The sequence below is a fragment of the Bubalus kerabau genome, chromosome 6 (genome assembly GCF_029407905.1).
Source record: "Bubalus kerabau isolate K-KA32 ecotype Philippines breed swamp buffalo chromosome 6, PCC_UOA_SB_1v2, whole genome shotgun sequence".
Lineage (NCBI taxonomy): Eukaryota > Metazoa > Chordata > Mammalia > Artiodactyla > Bovidae > Bubalus > Bubalus kerabau.
Window position 1 is genome coordinate 57974515 of NC_073629.1, and position 20406 is coordinate 57994920.

The 20406-nt window shown below is 38.1% G+C and overlaps 1 protein-coding gene across 1 annotated transcript in view; it reads right to left on the reverse strand.

The window, feature by feature from the left end:
• The window catches only part of CLCA4 (chloride channel accessory 4), a 30349-nt gene extending 13638 nt beyond the window's left edge, over positions 1-16711 (reverse strand). Inside the window, exons 1-6 of the mRNA XM_055586907.1 lie at positions 16553-16711; positions 10314-10454; positions 10026-10173; positions 4965-5073; positions 2714-2894; positions 2159-2377 (exon numbers count right to left, since the gene is read on the reverse strand). Coding sequence (XP_055442882.1) covers positions 2159-2377; positions 2714-2894; positions 4965-5073; positions 10026-10173; positions 10314-10454; positions 16553-16711 — 957 coding nt within the window. The remainder of the gene's footprint in view (positions 1-2158; positions 2378-2713; positions 2895-4964; positions 5074-10025; positions 10174-10313; positions 10455-16552) is intronic.
• Positions 16712-20406: the final 3695 nt, after the last annotated feature.

Below are 20406 nucleotides of genomic sequence, written 5' to 3' on the forward strand. Positions count from 1 at the left end.
GGTGGTCTCCTGCATTACAGGTGGATTCTTTACCCACTGAGCCACCTGGGAAGCCTTATGTAATACATATGTATAGTATATTAAGGAACACAGGTTTTTAACTAGAGCTGATTCTTGGCTTCTAAGCACCTAAATTAGAGGTATAGAGTAAGGTGGAGATTGGGTTGGAATTGGGGGGGTGATGACTCAAATGTTAGAGACTGCTTGATTACTCCCGGGATCCTCTGTTCCAGTTGTATCAAGATGAAACTACTCCCCAGGTCCTATAATATCAATATCAAACCAGACCATCATGGACTCCAACTAGAGAATGAAATCTCTCCATCCTCTGGCCACCTGACTAACCAAAAGATGAAATTTATTCTAAATTCCACCTTGCCCATTTCTGCTTCTACACCTAACCACACCCCACCACATTTCCACTAATGGATTAACTGTAATTGGTTCTCTGGTAACCCATTAGGATTCAAGTCCTTATTTTCTAGGTGAATACCCTAGGGTGTACACCTTTTCATGCATTGGTCTTTTCCAGTCCCTCAATACCAATTGACCTGTGGCACCTGTTCCCAACACATGCCCAAGTTTCCCTCTGAACTGCTTAGAAGCAAATTACAGAGAGGAACTTCTTCTATAATATATCCCCATCTTAGCGGGTTGTGTCTACCATTTTGCTTTACCTTTAAACTTGACTATACCTGCACCCTGTCTAGGGAAAACTGCTCATCTTCTTTCCCAGTTAAGAATCTCATCTCTCCCCAGGGACTCTTCCTAAAACATTGTTATGTGGTGAGGTCTAGCACTCTGATGTGCTTTCTGAAACCCTGTAGTGCTGTGGATTATTTCAGCTAGCTGTATCATCCTCTGCCATTTCCACTAACTCATCAACCCCCATTTGTTGAATACGTTATTCCTGATCTTCAGCATGCTTTATTCTGCCTCAAATGTGCCATCCTTTTGACACATTCCATCTGCTCATTTATAGTCCATTCATTTCAACAATTATTTATTGAATGCCTACATGTGATAAACCATATTCTAGACAAAAGGACACAAAGATGAAAAAGACTACTTCAAGTCCTAGGAGACCTGGTTCCTAGATAAGATGGTTTCAAGTCCGAGAGGTATTCATAGAATAGTGGGAGAAAAATGTGTAATTTCAATATAATATATAGTAATAAGGGGAACCCTGATGACTCAACAGGTAAAGAATTTGCCTGCAATGCATGAGACACAGGAGACATGGGTTCAATCCCTGGATCAAGAAGATCCCCTGGAGGAGAAAATGGCACTCCAGTATTCTTGCCTGGAAAATCCCATGGATGGAGGAGCCTACAGTTCATGGGGTCACAAAGAATCGGACATGACTGAGTGACTAAACACACACCCAGGTCACTGTGAAAGAACTACAGAAGTGCCCTTAGCCCAGCCTTGAAAACCAGCTCATGTCCTGGACAAAGTGGATACCTACGCCAAATATTGAAATATAATTAAGTATTAATTCATGATGGGGAAGAGAGTGAGATCTTTCTTTATTCATCTGTGAACTTTTCAAGGATATGGATCTCTATTCCTAAAGCCTAGTACAAGCCTAGTACCATTCTCTTAATGTAGTAGGAGGAATGAATGACTGAATCTGGCCATATCTTCTTGATAGTGATGCTTTTTGTCTGTGTATTTGAGCATAAGGAGGTCATTCCTATAGAGAGTTTAAATAAGAGAAACATGTTAAGAATCCTCCTGGTTGATCTTGTTCTTTGATTTGGAATGTAGTTTGGAAGCTCTGAATTCACTCTTTCTTCATGCCTGTCAAGTATTTTCAATAGGTAAAGGGAGTAAGATTAGGAAATAATTACACATTTCAATCTCCAGTTCTGATCCTGCAACAAAAGCTTTACTAAAGACTTAAAAGTTCTCCTCAATAAACTATCCATTTTCTGGGAAAGAAAATTCTTGGATTGGGTCCTTCTAACTCTTATTACCATCCTTCTTTCATGATAATGTTCATTGCCCCTCTTGAGGTCAAGATCACAGGAGGTGACAGTACTTAGGCCACCATGCATTTTAGAAGAACCCAGGTGCAGGTAGCAGTCAGAATGTTCTTAGACATTCAATCACTGCCCTGTCCCTACATCCAGGAAAAATGGGCCCATGAACTCACCGCCATGCTTCCAGACTTATCGAGAACTAAGCACACAATTCTTTCGCTGATCTTTAGCAAGGAGAAGACAGGTGGAGGGGGTGGTGCCAACATAGCTGTTGTGTTTTTAAAATCCGCAGAATTGCTGATCACCTCCCATGTGCTTCTGTAATTGCACATTTTGTTTTGTAGAGTCGGAGCTTCTTGGTTATGGTTTTTTTCATTACAGAATTCAGTGACCTAAAAGGTTAATATTATAAAATGAAAAAAAATTGTATGGGGTGCATTTAAAAACTCACCAACAGATCTGAAAAAATTAAAAACCTTTTCTTTAAAAATGCTTATTGAATGAAATATGATTTAAGGGAGGAAACGTCTTAGTAAGGCAGATTTTCAATAATAATAAGTAACACTACTTGAGTGCTTACTATGTGCCAGCCAATGTTCAAAGAATTCTATAATAATACATGTAATCCCTCAGGTCACCTGCATAGATAATTTATAAACATGATAGCAAGTCCTCTGATTGTAAATGTATCAACACAAACTGAAGTAATGATAGTTTGGTATACTTACAGAATCAATACCTTGCATAAACATTATGGATGTCTTTTCAGTTTGATCTTTATCAGGGAAGAATTGACAATTTTTTTCATACAGTTTTGTCTTGGAATCAATTCTGCATTCCCTATTTGTTACACAGCTGCCTCCTTCACACATATACACTCTATTTAAGCCAGTAATACTCGTGGAACACCTGAAAATATGTGACAGTTAGTCTTTGAGGGAATCTAATTGTTAAAATTTTTATAAAATATTAAGTGGTCTTCTTGTCAAGGTTGTTAATAACGGTCTTTATCAAGATTTTTATTCTTATTTGTATACCACACACATCCTATTTTGACAGCAAAGTTTAAGGGTTCCCACCAGGCAGCTTATTTGTTCTACAAGAAATTTTTGAGGGAAATTTGAAGTAGAATCTCCTGTCTATGCAAAGGGTGAGTCCACTGGAATTAAATCTTCTGTTGTCCCACTTATAGTAGTGACTGTAGGCTCCCTTTTTCCAAACATCTCTCCCAGTAACCTTGTGATGGTAAATATGTTGAAGGAATCTGGAAAAGGCATCTCATGAAATCATTTACTCTTGGTACCACTTTAGCCTAAGACTTTTTGTGTATTCCTCACTCAAAGAAATTTTCTTCAAAAGAATGAAATGTTGCATAGCTCCAAGTGTTTATTCAAGGAGCATTTTTATGCAAAGTGAAATGTGGCTAGAAGGAAAGACTAGGGTTCTGCCAAGGCCAGTAAAAAATAGTAGAGGAATTTTAGACATGTGTCTTATTGCATGGAATTTGCAGCAAGTGCCAGTGATTGCACCAAATATGTTGTAATGTTAGTGTAGCTTATCTTTTCAGTGTGTTCCAGTCCAAATTAAAGAAGCAAAGACTAGATTTTAGTCAGTAGTTTTGTAAGTCTTCTAAATATGTCTATGCCTCTATTGCCCCCAAACTCAGTAAACTTACGTTACCTATGTTTAACAACTTATAACTCAGTTGGTAAAGAATCCGCCTGCAATGCAGGAAACCCTGGTTCAATTCCTGAATCAGGAAGATCCACTGGAGAAGGGATAGCCTACCCACTATAGTCTTCTTGGGCTTCCCTTGTGGCTCAGCTGATAAAGAATCTGCCTGCAATGCGGGAGATCTGGGTTAGGTCCCTAGGTTGGAAAGATCCCCTGGAGAAGGGAAAGGCTACCCACTCCAGTATTCTGGACTGGAGAATTCCATGGACAAGTCAGACATGACTGAGCAACTTTCACTTTCACATGTTAACAACCATGATGAATATTCTGTAGCAGAGACTAGGCTTTTAGGAGAGTATGACCTAAACAAAGAGCTTCCCAGGTGGCACTAGTGGTAAAGAACCCGCCTGCCAAAGCAGGAGACGTAAGAGACACGGATTCGATCCCTGGATTGGGATGATCCCCTAGAGAAAGAAGGGCACAATACATTCCAGTATTTTCCCCTGGAGAATCCCATGGACAGAAGAGCCTGGCAAGCTACCGTCCATAGTTTGGCAAAGGGTCAGACACGACTGAAGTGACTTAGCATGCATGCATAATCTAAACAAATGTTATCAAAATAATAATCTTTGAAATATGCGTCCTAAAGCTTGGTGCTATGGTGCTGAGGAAGAATCTTCACTGAAATTTGTGAAAATTTCAAATTTCATTTGAAATTTCACATTTTTTAATAAGTCCCCATCCCGAAGCAGGGCATCTAAGATTGATTAAGCAGCTGGCACCCAATTTTACATTTATTACCCCACATATTCTGTTCTCTTGATCTCATAAGCAAGAGGATTGTCTATGTTAAGTGTGATGCTTCACAGGTATTGTAACACAAACTTTATTAATCTCAAGAAATTTCTCCTTGGCTCTTTGAAGCTGGTTGATTTCCTACTCAGCTGGCATTCTCCACTACTTGTTTTTTCATTCTTTTGTAGTGTAAATAATTTTTACCTCCTAGAACATAGTACAACCCTTCACATAGAGCATTTACTTAGCACAAATGAGTTCCAGCAGCTATGGTAGAGAGGTATAAAAATAAATCAACTTGACTGCCAGATGGTCTTGAATCTATGTGTATTTTAAATAGACAAGCAGTTTCTTTCAGGTACATTTTCTTAAAAAACCAAAAAGTTCTGTTTTGTGATATGGCATTCATTACCTGTGTTGGGACAATAATGAAAGAAAGGCTTTTAAAGGAATCAGTCTAAGGAAAATAAGTTACTGCCAGCAGTAATTTAAAAATGTAAATAGTCATGCCTTGTTGCTTCAATTTTCCTTGACTTTGCTCTGTAGAAAGGCTCATCATCATTGTACTCATCAAATACTCCCCAGCGGAGATGGGCCCACTCATGAACAAGCAGTCTACCTGTGGGAAAATATTTCAAATCCATGATTATATTTTAAGTGACATAACTTGTCCCTCATATTTTAATAAAAAATTTTAAATCCAGAATATTTAAATAGTTGCTAGCATTTGTATTTTGTTTATAAAACACATATTATATTACATTTCATTGGATTAATTATATCATTTCAGCATATTATTTTTTATTCCACATCTGTTAAGTCAACAAACCATTTACTATGTATATGCTAAGGGCAGAACAGTTTGAACTCTGAGTTTTGGTTCTTGGGGGTCAAAAAGTCTTAGATATTACCGTGGTTTTTTAGCCCTACAAAAGTTACTTCTACCACAGAATAAACATATATAAAACACGTCTATGGTATTGAAATTTCATGAAGGTGCAACTTTTAACTGCATAATTGCGTATAAAACTGAATAATTTAAAAATGTCTACATATGCTTGTTAAGGGTTGATAATGAAAAAAAGGTTGAAAAACACTGCTGTAGACAAAATATAATTTGAGGATATCTAAAAGGCAACGCCAAAGAGCGCTCAAACTACCGCACGATTGCACTCATCTCACACGCTAGTAAAGTAATGCTCAAAATTCTCTAAGCCAAGCTTCAGCAATCTGTGAACCGTGAACTTCCTGATGTTCAAGCTGGTTTTAGAAAAGGCAGAGGAACCAGAGATCAAATTGCCAACATCTGCTGGATCATGGAAAAAGCAAGAGAGTTCCAGAAAAACATCTATTTCTGCTTTATTGACTATGCCAAAGCCTTTGACTGTGTGGATCACAATAAACTGTGGAAAATTCTGCAAGAGATGGGAATACCAGACCACCTGACCTGCCTCATGAGAAATTTGTATGCAAGTCAGGAAGCAACAGTTAGAACTGGTCATGGAACAACAGACTGGTTCCAAATGGGAAAAGGAGTACACAAGGCTGTATATTGTCACCCTGTTTATTTAACTTATATGCAGAGTACCTCATGAGAAACGCTGGACGGGAAGAAACACAAGCTGGAATCAAGATTGCTGGGAGAAATCTCAATAACCTCAGATATGCAGATGACACCACCCTTATGGCAGAAAGTGAAGAGGAACTAAAAAGCCTCTTGATGAAGGTGAAAGAGGAGAGTGAAAAAGTTGGCTTAAAACTCAACATTCAGAAAACGAAGATCATGGCATCCGGTCCCATGAGTTCATGGGAAATAGATGGGGAAACAGTGGAAACAGTGTCAGACTTTATTTTTGAGGGCTCCAAAATCACTACAGATGGTGACTGCAGCCATGAAATTAAAAGACGCTTACTCCTTGGAAGGAAAGTTATGACCAACCTAGATAGCATATTCAAAAGCAGAGACATTACTTTGCCAACAAAGGTTTGTCTAGTCAAGGCTATGGTTTTTCCTGTGGTCATGTATGGATGTGAGAGTTGGACTGTGAAGAAGGCTGAGCACCGAAGAATTGATGCTTTTGAACTGTGGTGTTGGAGAAGACTCTTGAGAGTCCCTTGGACTGCAAGGAGATCCAACCAGTCCATTCTGAAGGAGATCAGCCCTGGGATTTCTTTGGAAGGACTGATGCTAAAGCTGAAACTCCAGTACTTTGGCCACCTCATGCGAAGAGTTGACTCATTGGAAAAGACTCTGATGCTGGGAGGGATTGGGGGCAGGAGGAGAAGGGGACGACAGAGGATGAGATGGCTGGATGGCATCACTGACTCAATGGACATGAATCTGAGTAAACCAGGAGTTGGTGATGGACAGGGAGGCCTGGCATGCTGCAGTCCCTGGGGTCGCAAAGAATCGGACATGACTGAGTGACTGAACTGAACTGAATAAGGTGATTAATTTACAGTAGTTAGCACATATAAGCATTAATTAAATGAAAACAATTATTTTAAATTATATATATTCAGCACTGTACTAGATATTAGCAAATACAGATATGAGTAAGATAGAGTCCTTGAGTAGGATAAGGTTCTAGAGAGTGAGTCAGAACTAAACTTTTTTTCCCTAAGAGTTTCAGGATTAATAGAAGCATAAAGGTTAAATCCAAGCTTGAAATGCACAAAGAAGAATAAGTACATTTTTGTTTTAGCAATATTAGGAAAAACTTTAGTGGAAATTGAAATGGAGAAGTAGAATTTGAAAATGTAGTCTGGTCCACTACAATATGTGTTTCTCCAACTATAGTGACCTCATGAGACATGAAAATAGGAGGAAAATAGCACCAGTATAAAGAAGTCATGTTTCTTCTTTCAGCCTCTGCTAATCATGTGTGTTCCTCATACCAGCAGTGTCCGCATCACTTGGGAGCTGACAAGACACATAGAATGTTGTGCCTACTCTAGACCTAATGACTCAGAATTTGGTTATTATTAATAACAAGACCCCTAAATTACTACTCTACACATTAAAGTTTAAAAACATTGTTTTTAGGTTTCTTAGCCAAATGGTGCTAATGAGTGAGCATGAATTATTTATATCCTTCAGTGTGGGAAGAAAAAGCTCTCATATCGACTGTGATAGAAATTTGGTGAATTTTAAGAAAATTCATATCTGCCTGCATCTCTGGTTCCTTTTTTAGGAACAGTCCACGTCAGATTGACTTTCTTTTCAGCTCATGGCTGGTTGCCTGGCTCCCATGGTTTCCTCAATTTGTTGAAAGAATAGAATTCAGGTACTCTGACCACACATGGGCTGTGGTGTGCTGTGCTTAGTCGCTCAGTGGTATCCAACTCTTTGTGACCCCATGGACTGTAGCCTGCCAGGCTCCTCTGTCCATGGGGATTCTCCAGACAAGAATACTGGAGTGAGTTGCCATGTCCTCCTCCAGGGGATCTTCCCAACCCAGGGATTTAACCCAGGTCTCCCATATTGCAGGTGGATTCTTTACTGTCTGAATCACCAGGGAACCCCAAGAATACTGGAGTGGGTAGCCTATCCCTTCTCCAGGGCACCACATATACAAAAGGGTAATTATGTGAGGTGATGATATGTTAATTAGCTCAACCATGGTAACAATTTTACTATGTATGTGTATGTGAAATCATTGTGTTATACATCTTAATTATATATAATTGTTATTAAAAAGCAGTTCCTCTGACTTAGAATTCCATTCCTATCTCAATTATTGGCTCAGCTCCTACTATCCCTGTTCTTACTCCAATAGTATTTCACTGTGTGTGTGTGTGTGTGTGTGTGTGTGTGTGTGTACTAGTGTCTGCTTTGGAGGCAGCTTCTAGACACACTGAACTGCTGCTTGAGGGTCCAGAAACTCTTTCCAGGGAACTATTGTTTTGCTGTTATCATTTTTATTACAAATTGCATAGATTTTGAAGTTTCTTCATCTTATTTCCTCCCAAAGCCCTGTGGTTTTTAAGGCATTGTTTTCCAGAATTTGAGTTTTCCCACAAATGTATGTATCCCCCGATATGTATCACTTTATGGGAGAAATATTTGTCTAAGAAAGAGGGGGAAACTGTCAGTTATGGGATGAGGCAAGCTGAGGAGTGTCGGAAAAGAATAAGAGCTCCAGTGGGGGCATTATTTTTAAAACTGAAAAAAATAAATAAATAAAATAAAACTGAAGAAAATCTTCGTCTTCTAAGACAGGTGGAGATGGAAGGAGATGTATGTGGACATGAGTTTGGAAGTAGAAAGGTAGAAGGTAGGGGCTTCTACTTTCTCAATCAAGGCATTCATTAACTTATAAGGTGGAAAAGATTGGTTATTGGTCTTAAGAAAAGTGATAGATATTTAGAACAACTGTTAGGGGGAATGAGCAAGATGAGAGGAAGCAAGTCCAATCATTGTTGAGTAGATTTGAGAGCTTCATTGACCTTGTGAAACGTGTTTTTTAAAACAATACCAATTAGTTTTATAATTTTCTTTCACAATCTTGGAAAGATACTACAAGAGTCAAAAGAAACTGCCTAGAAATCCAGTATGGAGAAATGGCAGGTTGAATAAAACATAAGGATAAAAATGGTAAGAGAGTGGTGCTATTTACGCTAGTAGGTGACATGACTGACTTTGCTGGACACGCCAAGTAGAAAAGAAACTATATCTAGACAGGCACAAGGGACTAAAGGTGCCAAATACAACAAACATGGTCAGATCAAATTAAGGGGGAGAGGTAAGGCTGGGATGGGATGGATGATGGGGCTTTAGAATAGAGGTGGAGAACAAGTCCAGAAAGTGTCGAGGACAAGGATTGACTTGTTTGACAAAGATAAAAGACTAAATAATGTTCATTGAAGGGGCAGTGCAAGAGAAAAAGGTGGCTCTGGGGAGTGCAAATTTAAGAAGTCTTTTATTGATTAGTGATGAGTTGGACACTGCTTTGACAGTGATTTTCATTTTCATCTGAAATATAATGTGCTTTAGTTCATTTCAAACAGTGATCTTAACTCTTAGATTGAACTAGATGAAGTTGTCATTTTCATAGGTAAAAATGATCACTTATAAGCAAGTTCATCCGGTTCAAAGAATGGGTTGAATAATAATGTCAGCAGCTACCAGCCTATTCGTGTTTTCTCTTGGCCAGGAACTGTCATCTTGGCCCTTTTGATATTGCCTTGCATCTGCCTTTCATGGAGGTGGCATGTGATTAATATCCAGCAATGGAGAACTGAAAAATTAAAATCTAAAATGTGTTCCTAAAGCAAAAAATTTATCATGGCTGTCCCATATTCAAATTTCTGTAGAAACCATACTGAGTACACTTAACAAGAATTATCTAGTTTAATGTTTCCAACAATTCTATAAGGCAGGAGCAGCTCCTCTATTCATCATTTTTAAAGGAAATAAGTACAGAAAGTCTTGGTCATTTGTCCAAGGTCACACATAGAGGAGTGACCTTGGAGTTGGGATTTAAGCCTACGAGGCTTGTATACTGAACATGGATATAAATCTACATGTTGGAATCATTGCAAAATATTTGTTTTAACCAAAATTCATACCTGATGGTCCAAATTCATTTTGCTTGTTTCCAAGTACAAAGTCAGGAGTGAAATGAATATATTCTCCTTTTTCTTCACAGGCTGTGAATTGCTTAGTATATGGTTCATCTCTACCTGGGAGTGTAGGTGGAGCAACTCTAACATCAGCCTGAGAACATTTAAAAAGGTGTTTAAAAGATCAGAATAGAAATTATAACATTTGTCTGAAAAATTCTGAAATGATTAATTAACATCAAATTTGAGAAGCAGCAGAGAAAATATTTTTAAGAAATGCCTTTTGATTCTTACATGTTCGTAGCTTTCATGTTTTGGCCTCTTGTGTTGAGTGATGCTCTTCCAGTTCTCTGGAATTAATATTGATACATTTTTGAAAAAAAATCTCTTTTCCGTGGCTTCAAACAGGTAAGTAGATGCATCAATCACCATGTTCTGTTATTATAGGAAAAAAGAGAAGTTAGGCTGGCCAAGGGACAGTAGACTAAATGAACAGGCATTCATCACAGGCATTTTCTCACCTTTAGTCATTACAAAAAGAGCAACTGGCTGGTGAGTAGGGTTTTGGATTCAAAAATCAAAATCTGTCATCGTCAGTTCAGAATTATGACTTAATTTGCACATTTAACAGCTTTCAGTCTTCTATAATCCTACATCAAAAGGCAAATACTTATGTTTACATTTTGAGGAATTGATTAATATGATAAAGGGCATGGACTTTGGAAGCAGCTAGACTTGGTTTTAATGCCAGCTTAAGCCTCTTGCTATTAAAATTTGACTGGTTTATGTGACTGCTTTGAATCTCAGCCTTCTTATTTATTTCATATACTCTTACAACCTATCTGTAAGGATAGCATAAACATGAAATGAGTTATAAATAAGTATTCTACACAAGGTAGTCATAAAACTCATTGATACCATCACTATTATAATTACTAGTAAGGAACAGCCTTACCTGATGCAAATTGAGAAAAACAGTTTATATGGATGGGTCATAGAAGAAGTTTTCACTACCTCCCAGGAGAGGCAGTTGGGTTGGGATCACAGGGAGTGGAGTAATGGAAAAGTTCATAGGAGAGGCAGAGCCTTTTTAGGCAGAGCTTCTTGCTCTGCCATAAAGGTGAAAATAATATACATTATATTATTAGTATCTTTATATTATTAGTATCCCAAACCCAAAAATGTTAGGATTAATAAGAGAAATAGTTCCTCAAAAGAGCTTATTATCTAGTGGAGGAAATAGATGGTTGAAAGGTTCTTTGGTGATTTATTCTACATGATCAAATCCACTGAAAAATTGAGGAATACTGGGTTCTGGATGATGATGTTACCCTATTCATGTTGCTGGCAAACAGCACAGTCTACAGTATTTTTTATTTGAAAATATCTCCTCCTTTTCAATTCTTCCTGACCTAAGACCAGAATATAACTCTTCTTCAGAAATTCCAAGGATTTCTTCCTTTTTCTCTGGAAGATGGTCTAGTGTGCTCTTAGTGTACTGAAGAGATCATTAAAGTGATTAGGCTCTGAGCAGGGATCAGCCAGAAGCCAGAGTACAGAGAACTGAAGACCAGAGGACTGGCTGGTGGTGTGACAAGGTCTTTACAGAGCTCCCAAAGTAGGTTGGAAGTTACTTTTCAATTGATTATAATTATATTTTTCCAAGTATTCAAGCAAAAACCCATGAAGTTTCTGACTTCTACTTTCCCTCAACCCTTCTCTATCCTACACATCTAAACTATCAGCAAATTTCTCCATAATACTCTCAGAAAATGTCCAGGGTCACAGCACATTAATGATCTCTCCCGCAATATCTCCATTCCTATTCACCATCACTTTTCATCTGCTGCAGCTTCCTACTAATGTCCCTTGACACCTCTATGCTCACAACTTATATAAGATGGGTGATAAGTGGAAGCCCTGTAGAGAGTGTCCTCAACGCTGCCATCAGAGTGATCTCAGAATAAGCAAGCTAGAGCACACCCGACCTCTGCTCAGATCCTTCTGTGGATTTCATCTCACTCGAAGTAAAAGCCCAAATCTTTCCAGTGGTCTGGGCCCTGTGACCTCTCCAACTTCAGCTCTCCTCAGTCTTCTTCCTGCTCATTCACAGTTGTTTCCTTGGTCACATCAAACATGCTGTCACCTCCATGCCACTGCAACTGCTGTCCCCTCCCCAGATTTTCAGTGAGTCTTCCCTCACAAATCTCAGGCCTCTGCCCAGATATCACATCTAGTGAGACATTTTCTGACCACCCTGCATGGAAGAGTAACCCACATTCTCTCCCTACCCCAGCTCTGCAAAGACTGCCTGTTTCCCTTTGCTGATTTATTTTACTACATAGCAACTTACTACTACAGACTTGTTTACATTGATTTTATATTATTATCTGTATCATCTGAAGAGAGTATATACTGAAAGAGATCAGGAGCTTTAAGAAAATTCACTGCTTTCTCACCTGGAATGCCATAAGCAAGCATTTAATAAATCATTGTTTAAAGAACAGACAAGTCCAATGGCTAATTTACAGATAGGAAACAGAGGAGGATCACATGTGCTGATGACCAGCAAGCAAACTGGGTTCTGAGCCAGGAATCAGTCAGAAGCTAGGGTACAGAAAACTGAAGATCCAGAGGACTGGCTAGGAGTGTGGAAGAGGACTTAAGAGATGTCCTAAATTAGACCGAAGATTACTTCATCACTGGCCTAAAGCAGATGAAATAATTTTCTACCTAAGTATGTTCCCTAAGAATGTCTCTCCTCTCTCTTTGTTTTGGATCTCAATTTAGATCTCAATCAGTTGTTTTCTGCTTAAAGTGATGACTCTCTATGTCCCTTTGAGTGTATCTGGCATATAGTAAATTGAATTGCAGTACAGTTTGGGAAAATAAGATCACTGCATACAGTTTTGTGGGCTGCGAAATGTACAAGTCCACAGGATTCAATTTATTTTGTAGTCTTGTAATGCTATATAGCTGTCTTGGGTAGTGGTGTGTTTATAAAGTCATGGAGGGATTTCAAATACCCTATATCAGGTGACTTTGATACCTTGGGGCCTGCTGGAGTGGCTAATAATGGTTCTCAGAGGCTTCCATGCAGAATTTTATAATATTACATCTAAATTCCTTCTCAGAATTCCTATAATATCCTAGTTGGATCAAAGAAGATTAAGATATTAATGTTTCAAAAAAAGAGTACTCTTAAACCCAAAAGACACATGAATAAAAGGAATAAGGAAAGTTGACAATTGAAACTCAGGTCATAAATTATGAATCAATTCAACATATCTTACTATGGTCAGATAGTATCCCAAGAATAAGAGTCTGTTCACCCTTTACAAAAAGTGGTTTTTGTTATCTTGTATAAACTGGATCTCAAATCCAGATCTAGCAGCCTTCAAAACCCATGTGCAGGATCTCAGCTCTGATTGTACTATTTAACTTGACCTTGGGAAAATTATTTCCTTTTCCAAATCCCAGTTTTCCCTTCTATATAGTGTGGATGAGAGTATTTCACAAGGTTGTCTGAAAATATCAATGTAAGGACTTTGTAGAAGACTCAGAGAATGCCAGAAAACATTCTTCTAATCTAAGAATGTCTGCTAAACATTGAACTTTTACATTCAATAGAGAACCATTTTAACAAATGTTTTGCCCCTACAAACAATTCTTCCAAATACTGTTTCCTGAGCTTCAGTTAGTTTTGATACTGATCAACCAGATACTAAAAAGCTATCATTCACAATCAATTATATTAACTGCTACTCAAGCCTGTGTTCATCAGTAAATTAATCTTTGTATTTTCCTGGAATTCAAAATGTACCAGTAAGTAAATACTGCTGTGCTTAAGATTATACAGAATGAATGATAAATGGCAGCTACAATATCACCTGCTCACGATTCAGGTCAAGCTCATCAGCTTCTGATGGATAAAAACACCCATGGAGAAAGCAGAAAGTGAGAATTTAAGGAAACAATAGTTAAGGAGTTAAATATAAGGAGTTAGTAAATGTTGAGGTGAGTGACAGGGAGAATTAATTTACATGGCTGTAACACCAGTCTCTTTATTACATGGAACGTTAATGTTGGATGAAACAATAGATATAAGAGTCTTTGGTTCACTCCTGGAAACTTTCTCTTGTCTACCCACTCTTCCGAGTGAACTCAGTTACTCTCATGGCTTGAAATCTCATCTACACACTGATGACTCCCAAGTTTTTATCTCTCCCTAGATTTCCTCCTTGAATTCAGATTCATATCTCCATCCATATGGATATCTAATGGGCTTCCCAGGTGGCGCTAGTGGTAAAGAACCCGCCTGTCAATACAGGAGACATAAAAGACTCAGGTTAGATCCCTGGGTGGGGAAGACCCCTAGAGAAAGAAATGGCAAAAGCATCTCAAATTCAAAATTTTGCAAACTAACTTCTGATCTCCCAGCCACGAAATTTTCTCCTCTTAAGTCTTTCCCTTCTCAATCAATAATAATACCACCCTTCCAAGTGTTCAGACCAAAACCCTTGAAGTCTTCTGTGACTTTTATTTTTCCCTCTTCCCTTCCCCTACCCCACACATCTAAATCATTAGCAAACTTGTCTATGATAAGCTCATGGCAAAGAACACGTTCAGGATCACACCACATTAATGGTGTCTACCACAATATCCCCGTTCATAGTCACTGTCGTTTCTCATTTCCAGCAGCTCCCTACACAGTGTCCCTCAATACTTCTGTGTTCTAACAGAACTTATACAAGATGAGTGACATGGGAAAACCCTCTACAGTGTTTCCTCAACACTGCAGACAGAATGACTCCAGAACAAGCACAAGCGAGCACACCTCTCCTTGTCTATGGATTCTGATTTCTCTCAGAGTGAAAGTCCAAATCTTTCCAGTGTCCTGGGCCCTGCTACCTCTCCACCTGCAGCTCTCCCCCGCTCTTCCTCCTGCTCATTCCCAGTTGTTTCCTTGGTCACATCAAGCATATTGTCATCTCCATGCTGCTGCACCTAGTGTCCACTCCCAAGGTTTCCAGTGGGCTCTCCCCTCACTCATCTCAGGTCTCCACCCAGATGTTACATCTAGTGAGACATTCCCTGACTACCCTGCATGAAACAGTAACCTGCATTCTCCCCTTACCCTAGCCCCACCATCACTGCCTATCCCCTCTGCCGGTTTATTTTACTGCATAGCAACTTACTACCATGAACCTGCTATGCATTGACATGTTTTTATTATCTGTATCATCTGAAGAAAATATATACTTCATGAGATCAAGAGTTTTTAAAAAATCCACTGCGCTCTCTCCTATAATGCCATAGCAAGCATTCAGTAAATCATTGTTTAAAGAACATACAAGTCTAGTTGCTAACTTACAGATGGAGAAACGGAGGATGAGGGAGGCCCCATGCCTTGTCTTTGATCTTATGGTGGGACAGGGTAGAACCTTGTCTGGAACCTTCAATTTCCACTGCCCATTCCAGCATTATTTTATTTTCTTTTTTTACTGCACCTTGGTGCTTTTAAACTTCCTGGAGTACTGAGAAGTTTCCATTGTGGTTATTAACTACTATATACATATATATTTTCTCATCAATTCAAACAGAAGAAATCCCATTACTTTCTTTTTTTTTTTTTTTTAAATTTTATTTTATTTTTAAACTTTACATAACTGTATTAGTTTTGCCAAATATCAAAATGAATCCGCCACAGGTATACATGTGTTCCCCATCCTGAACCCTCCTCCCTCCTCCCTCCCCATTCCATCCCTCTGGGTCGTCCCAGTGCACCAGCCCCAAGCATCCAGTATCATGCATCGAACCTGGACTGGCAACTCATTTCATACATGATATTTTACATGTTTCAATGCCATTCTCCCAAATCTTCCCACCCTCTCCCTCTCCCACAGATTCCATAAGACTGTTCTATACATCAGTGTCTCTTTTGCTGTCTCGTACACAGGGTTATTGTTACCATCTTTCTAAATTCCATATATATGCGTTAGTATACTGTATTGGTGTTTTTCTTTCTGACTTACTTCACTCTGTATAATAGGCTCCAGTTTCATCCACCTCATTAGAACTGATTCAAATGTATTCTTTTTAATGGCTGAATAATACTCCATTGTGTATATGTACCACAGCTTTCTTATCCATTCATCTGCTGATGGACATCTAGGTTGCTTCCATGTCCTGGCTATTATTAACAGTGCTGCGATGAACATTGGGGTACTCGTGTCTCTTTCCCTTCTGGTTTCCTCAGTGTGTATGCCCAGCAGTGGGATTGCTGGATCATAAGGCAGGTCTATTTCCAGTTTTTTAAGGAATCTCCACACTGTTCTCCATAGTGGCTGTACTAGTTTGCATTCCCACCAACAGTGTAAGAGGGTTCCCTTTTCTCCACATCCTCTCCAGCATTTATTACTTGTAGACTTTTGGATCGCAGCCATTCTGACTGGCGTGAAAAGATGCTCAACATCACTCATTATCAGAGAAATGCAAATCAAAACCACTATGAGGTACCATTACTTTCTTACCTGTATCTTTTCAATTAGTGTTTCATCTTCTGGCACAGCGGGGTCTATAGCAATGATAATGCCCTCGTAGCCATTGTTATTCAGCCGAACAAGGGAAGTATTGGACCCCTGCAGCAGGTATAGCAGTAAGAGGAAGACAAAACTTCTGAATAACCCCATTTTTCCTCTTGAGTTGGTCCAGGCCCCAGTGTTGTTCAAGGGGCATTTCTTTCACCTTTAATCTCTCCACATATATATATACATACTCCTGAACATTATCAATGTTGGCTAGTCATGGGACTTTGACTGTATAAAGGTCAAAGTTACATATTTTAAGAAAATACTTGACTTCAGATTACACAATTGTTTTATTGTATGTTACTGTAAAATGACCTGAATCATAGATGAGTTCAGAACTTTTTATAAAATACATTGCACATATTCCTTTTGGGACATATTTTCTATGCTTTCTAATTCTGGCTAATTTCCTCAGTATAGACATATACTTTGTATTTTCTAAAGAGTGCAATGTGAAAATAAATAAAATTTCATCATGATATTAATAGAAACAAAAATGCTAATTTTGTTAATCAGTTTTACAGTGATTTAACTATTATTTAGATTATTTACTAACAGTAAAAATAATATAAAAGAATGTTAAGATTGCTAAATGTAAATAATGTCAAATTAGGTAAGATGGCTTTGAAAATTAAATTAAGTATTTTAAAGTCTGATAAGTTAAGGGAAATTTAATTAAGTTATTAGAGCAAATTTTTTAAAGACTTGTCCAGTAAAGAATGAATAGAATTTGTTTTTAATCAATTATATAAAAAAAAGAATGGTATGTGTTGGTTATTATTGAGACAGAGTGAATCATCTTAATAGTTAATATTTATTCAGTACTTACCAGGGCAGAGATTCTTCACTTACTCCTTACTGCAACTCTGTAACATAAGTATGAATATTATTTTCATTTTATACTTGGGGAAACTAAGGCACACAATTTTAGTACCTTGCCAAGATCACATAGCTAGTGAATGGCAAAGTCAGTATTTGAACCCAATATTCTTACTCCAGAGTTTTATCATACTCCACAATAAGGCAATATTGTCTTATAAGGCAAATAATATAATGTTTTTTTAATGGAAAAAGGGGGTCAGGATAGGAATTATAATGATGAGTTAAGTATATCTAGTCTTAAAGAAAAGGAACCAGGACTCATCAGAAATCCAGAAGGGAACTAAAAATAAAATAATAAAAAATATCTTTAAATTAAGAGCTTAAGTAGGAGGATACCTGTGCTACATTCTGAACAAGCAAAAGATTTTTATCAAGATGGAAGTTTTATCATATGTGTTCAGATTCTGACCTCCTAGGTAGCATCTTACACCCTCCTTCCATTCATTCAGGAATATTATGGAATAACTTTACATTCATATAATTAATATTTTATGCAAGATACAGGGTGGAGCTGCTATATTAGCCACTGCAGGTGAATTGTGATTACTTGGAGGGATTAGAGTGCTGCTGTTGCTGCTGCTGCTAAGTCGCTTCAGTCGTGTCCAACTCTATGCGACCCCATAAGATGGCACCCACCAGGCTCCCCTGTCCCTGGGATTCTCCAGGCAAGAACACTGGAGTGGGTTGCCATTTCCTTCTCCAATGCAGGAAAGTAAAAAGTGAAAGGGAAGTCGCTCAGTTGTGTCCACTCTTCGCGACCCCATGGACTGCAGCCTACCAGGCTCCTCCATCCATGGGGTTTTCCAGCCAAGAGTACTGGAGTGGGATGCCATTGCCTTGACAAATATATACTAGGCAGTCTTTCTTGGTTTCCTCACTGACCTCACTTCCTACTTCCCCCTGCCTCTCCCTGAACTCCAGCTTAGGGGCTTCAAGCACACTGAGCAAGGTCTCATCCCATAGAATGCTCAAGAAATTGTTTTTAACTGATGGACTGACTGAACTAGTGAAGGACTACCATTTTAACCCCAAATAAAAACATATCACAGTGCATAAACAGAAACTTGTTTGAGGTCTCTGAAATGTTGGGGAAACATGGGAGCTCAAATCCTCCCTAACGTTTGGGGAATATATAGGTTATTTTCAGGAGAGGCCCTTGCTCCCTCAATAAAATCAGGAAACTCTTGGCTAGAATGTTGGAAAAGAGATCCTTCATCTTTGCCAGAGGTGTTAGGAGAAGCTCCCTTCAAGTACTAGATACATGATGCCCCATGAAAATAGACAAATATTTATCACATTCTCCTTTTACTTGTTTCTGGAAGCCCAGAAAGGAGTGATGCTTTGTAGAGCTTGAAAAGGGACCACCATGGAAAGGAAGATGATTGTATGCCCTGACTTATTTTTCCATATATTTCCTTTGCTGAATTTCTAATGCTAGTCGTAAAGAGGGAATGATAATTGTAAAGATGGTATCTCAGAGCTATCCCCTTCTATAACTAGTCCTCCTCTTCCAGATTCCTAGTTGGTTGGTCCAACTTCAAAGGTCTCCATCAACTCAACCTCATGTGGGCTTTAGGGGCAGAGACTGGCTGGTCAAAAATCAGAAAAGGCCATGATAAATGGGTCTAAATCAAATCATGCTTAGGGAAAGAGGCTAACTTATAGGGCACTTCGAAGGGTTGGATTTCCTTGTCTATTACTGAACCAAGGAGCTTAGAAAAAATTTAGTTGTTACCCAATATAACAAAGAGTTGGACACGACTTAGCCACTGAGCAACAACAACAACAGATCAAAACTTATGATTTCACAGCTATTACTGTTACAGTGATACCAAGTACTGTTTTTTGTTGTTTTTTTTTTTTCAAGTGAGTTGATTTAAAGCTATATTAAGAAAATAGTAGAATGGGTACATGAACATGGTAACAAAGAGTCTGGCATGACTAAGTGACTTCACTTTTCACTTTCAGGTTGATATATGCAATATTAAAATTGTTAAAAATTTTCAAATATAGTTACTATGAATTGTTTTTATATAATACTTTTATTATGCATGAAAAACTTTATTCAGCTTCAAAATACAGGGTTTTATTAAATTTAGTTTTCACATAATAACCCAAAGAGAAAATCGTTGGTAGAATTTGATTAATAATAGATTCCAATGGGTAACAGTATCTATTATATAGTATCAACGTTTGAGTGAGCATTTAGAAAACTTACATTTACTGTGTTAATAATTCCCTATTCTACTCTCTTTCTGTCCCAAGTAGGCATTTTATTGGCTGCCATAAATCATGGTGAATTGACATTTGAATGAGTAACACTGTTTTCCAAGAGCCATAAAGCAAGCAAACAAACATGTTTCTCCTTGCTATTTTACATTTATCAAAAAAAGCAGAAGTCTCTTACACTCTTCACAGGGGGAATCAATATGCCAAGTTAAGAAAATGAGACATTAATTTTATGTTCTTTTTTTCTTTTTAACATTCCATCCCAGATTCTCCTCTTTTTTGGGAATTTAGGTGAGTAACACTGAATTCTCCAGGGAGAGTCAGATTTCTGATTGCCATAGTCACACAGGATCTTTTGTCAAGGGATTTTTAAATCATGAGTCAGTCACACTGTAAAACAGTAACAGCCAGTTTCTTTCCTTATGAACAGAGGATTTGGATTGGCATTATTGAGGCAGGCGTACAGTCTATGATTTCACTTTTGATTTCCTTGAAGGAATGATGTTTGTAATATCTTCATTTTTAAAAAATGAAAAGAGTTTCTTTCTGAATTGTAAAACTGAGTTACTCCCCCTTAAGAAATTTCCTGAAGGTAATGAGTTCTCCACTAATAACACAGAATTTAGGGTATAAATAGGTTGGAATTCCTCCTTTGATATTGTTTCTTCCTCCTCCTTTTGTGGATC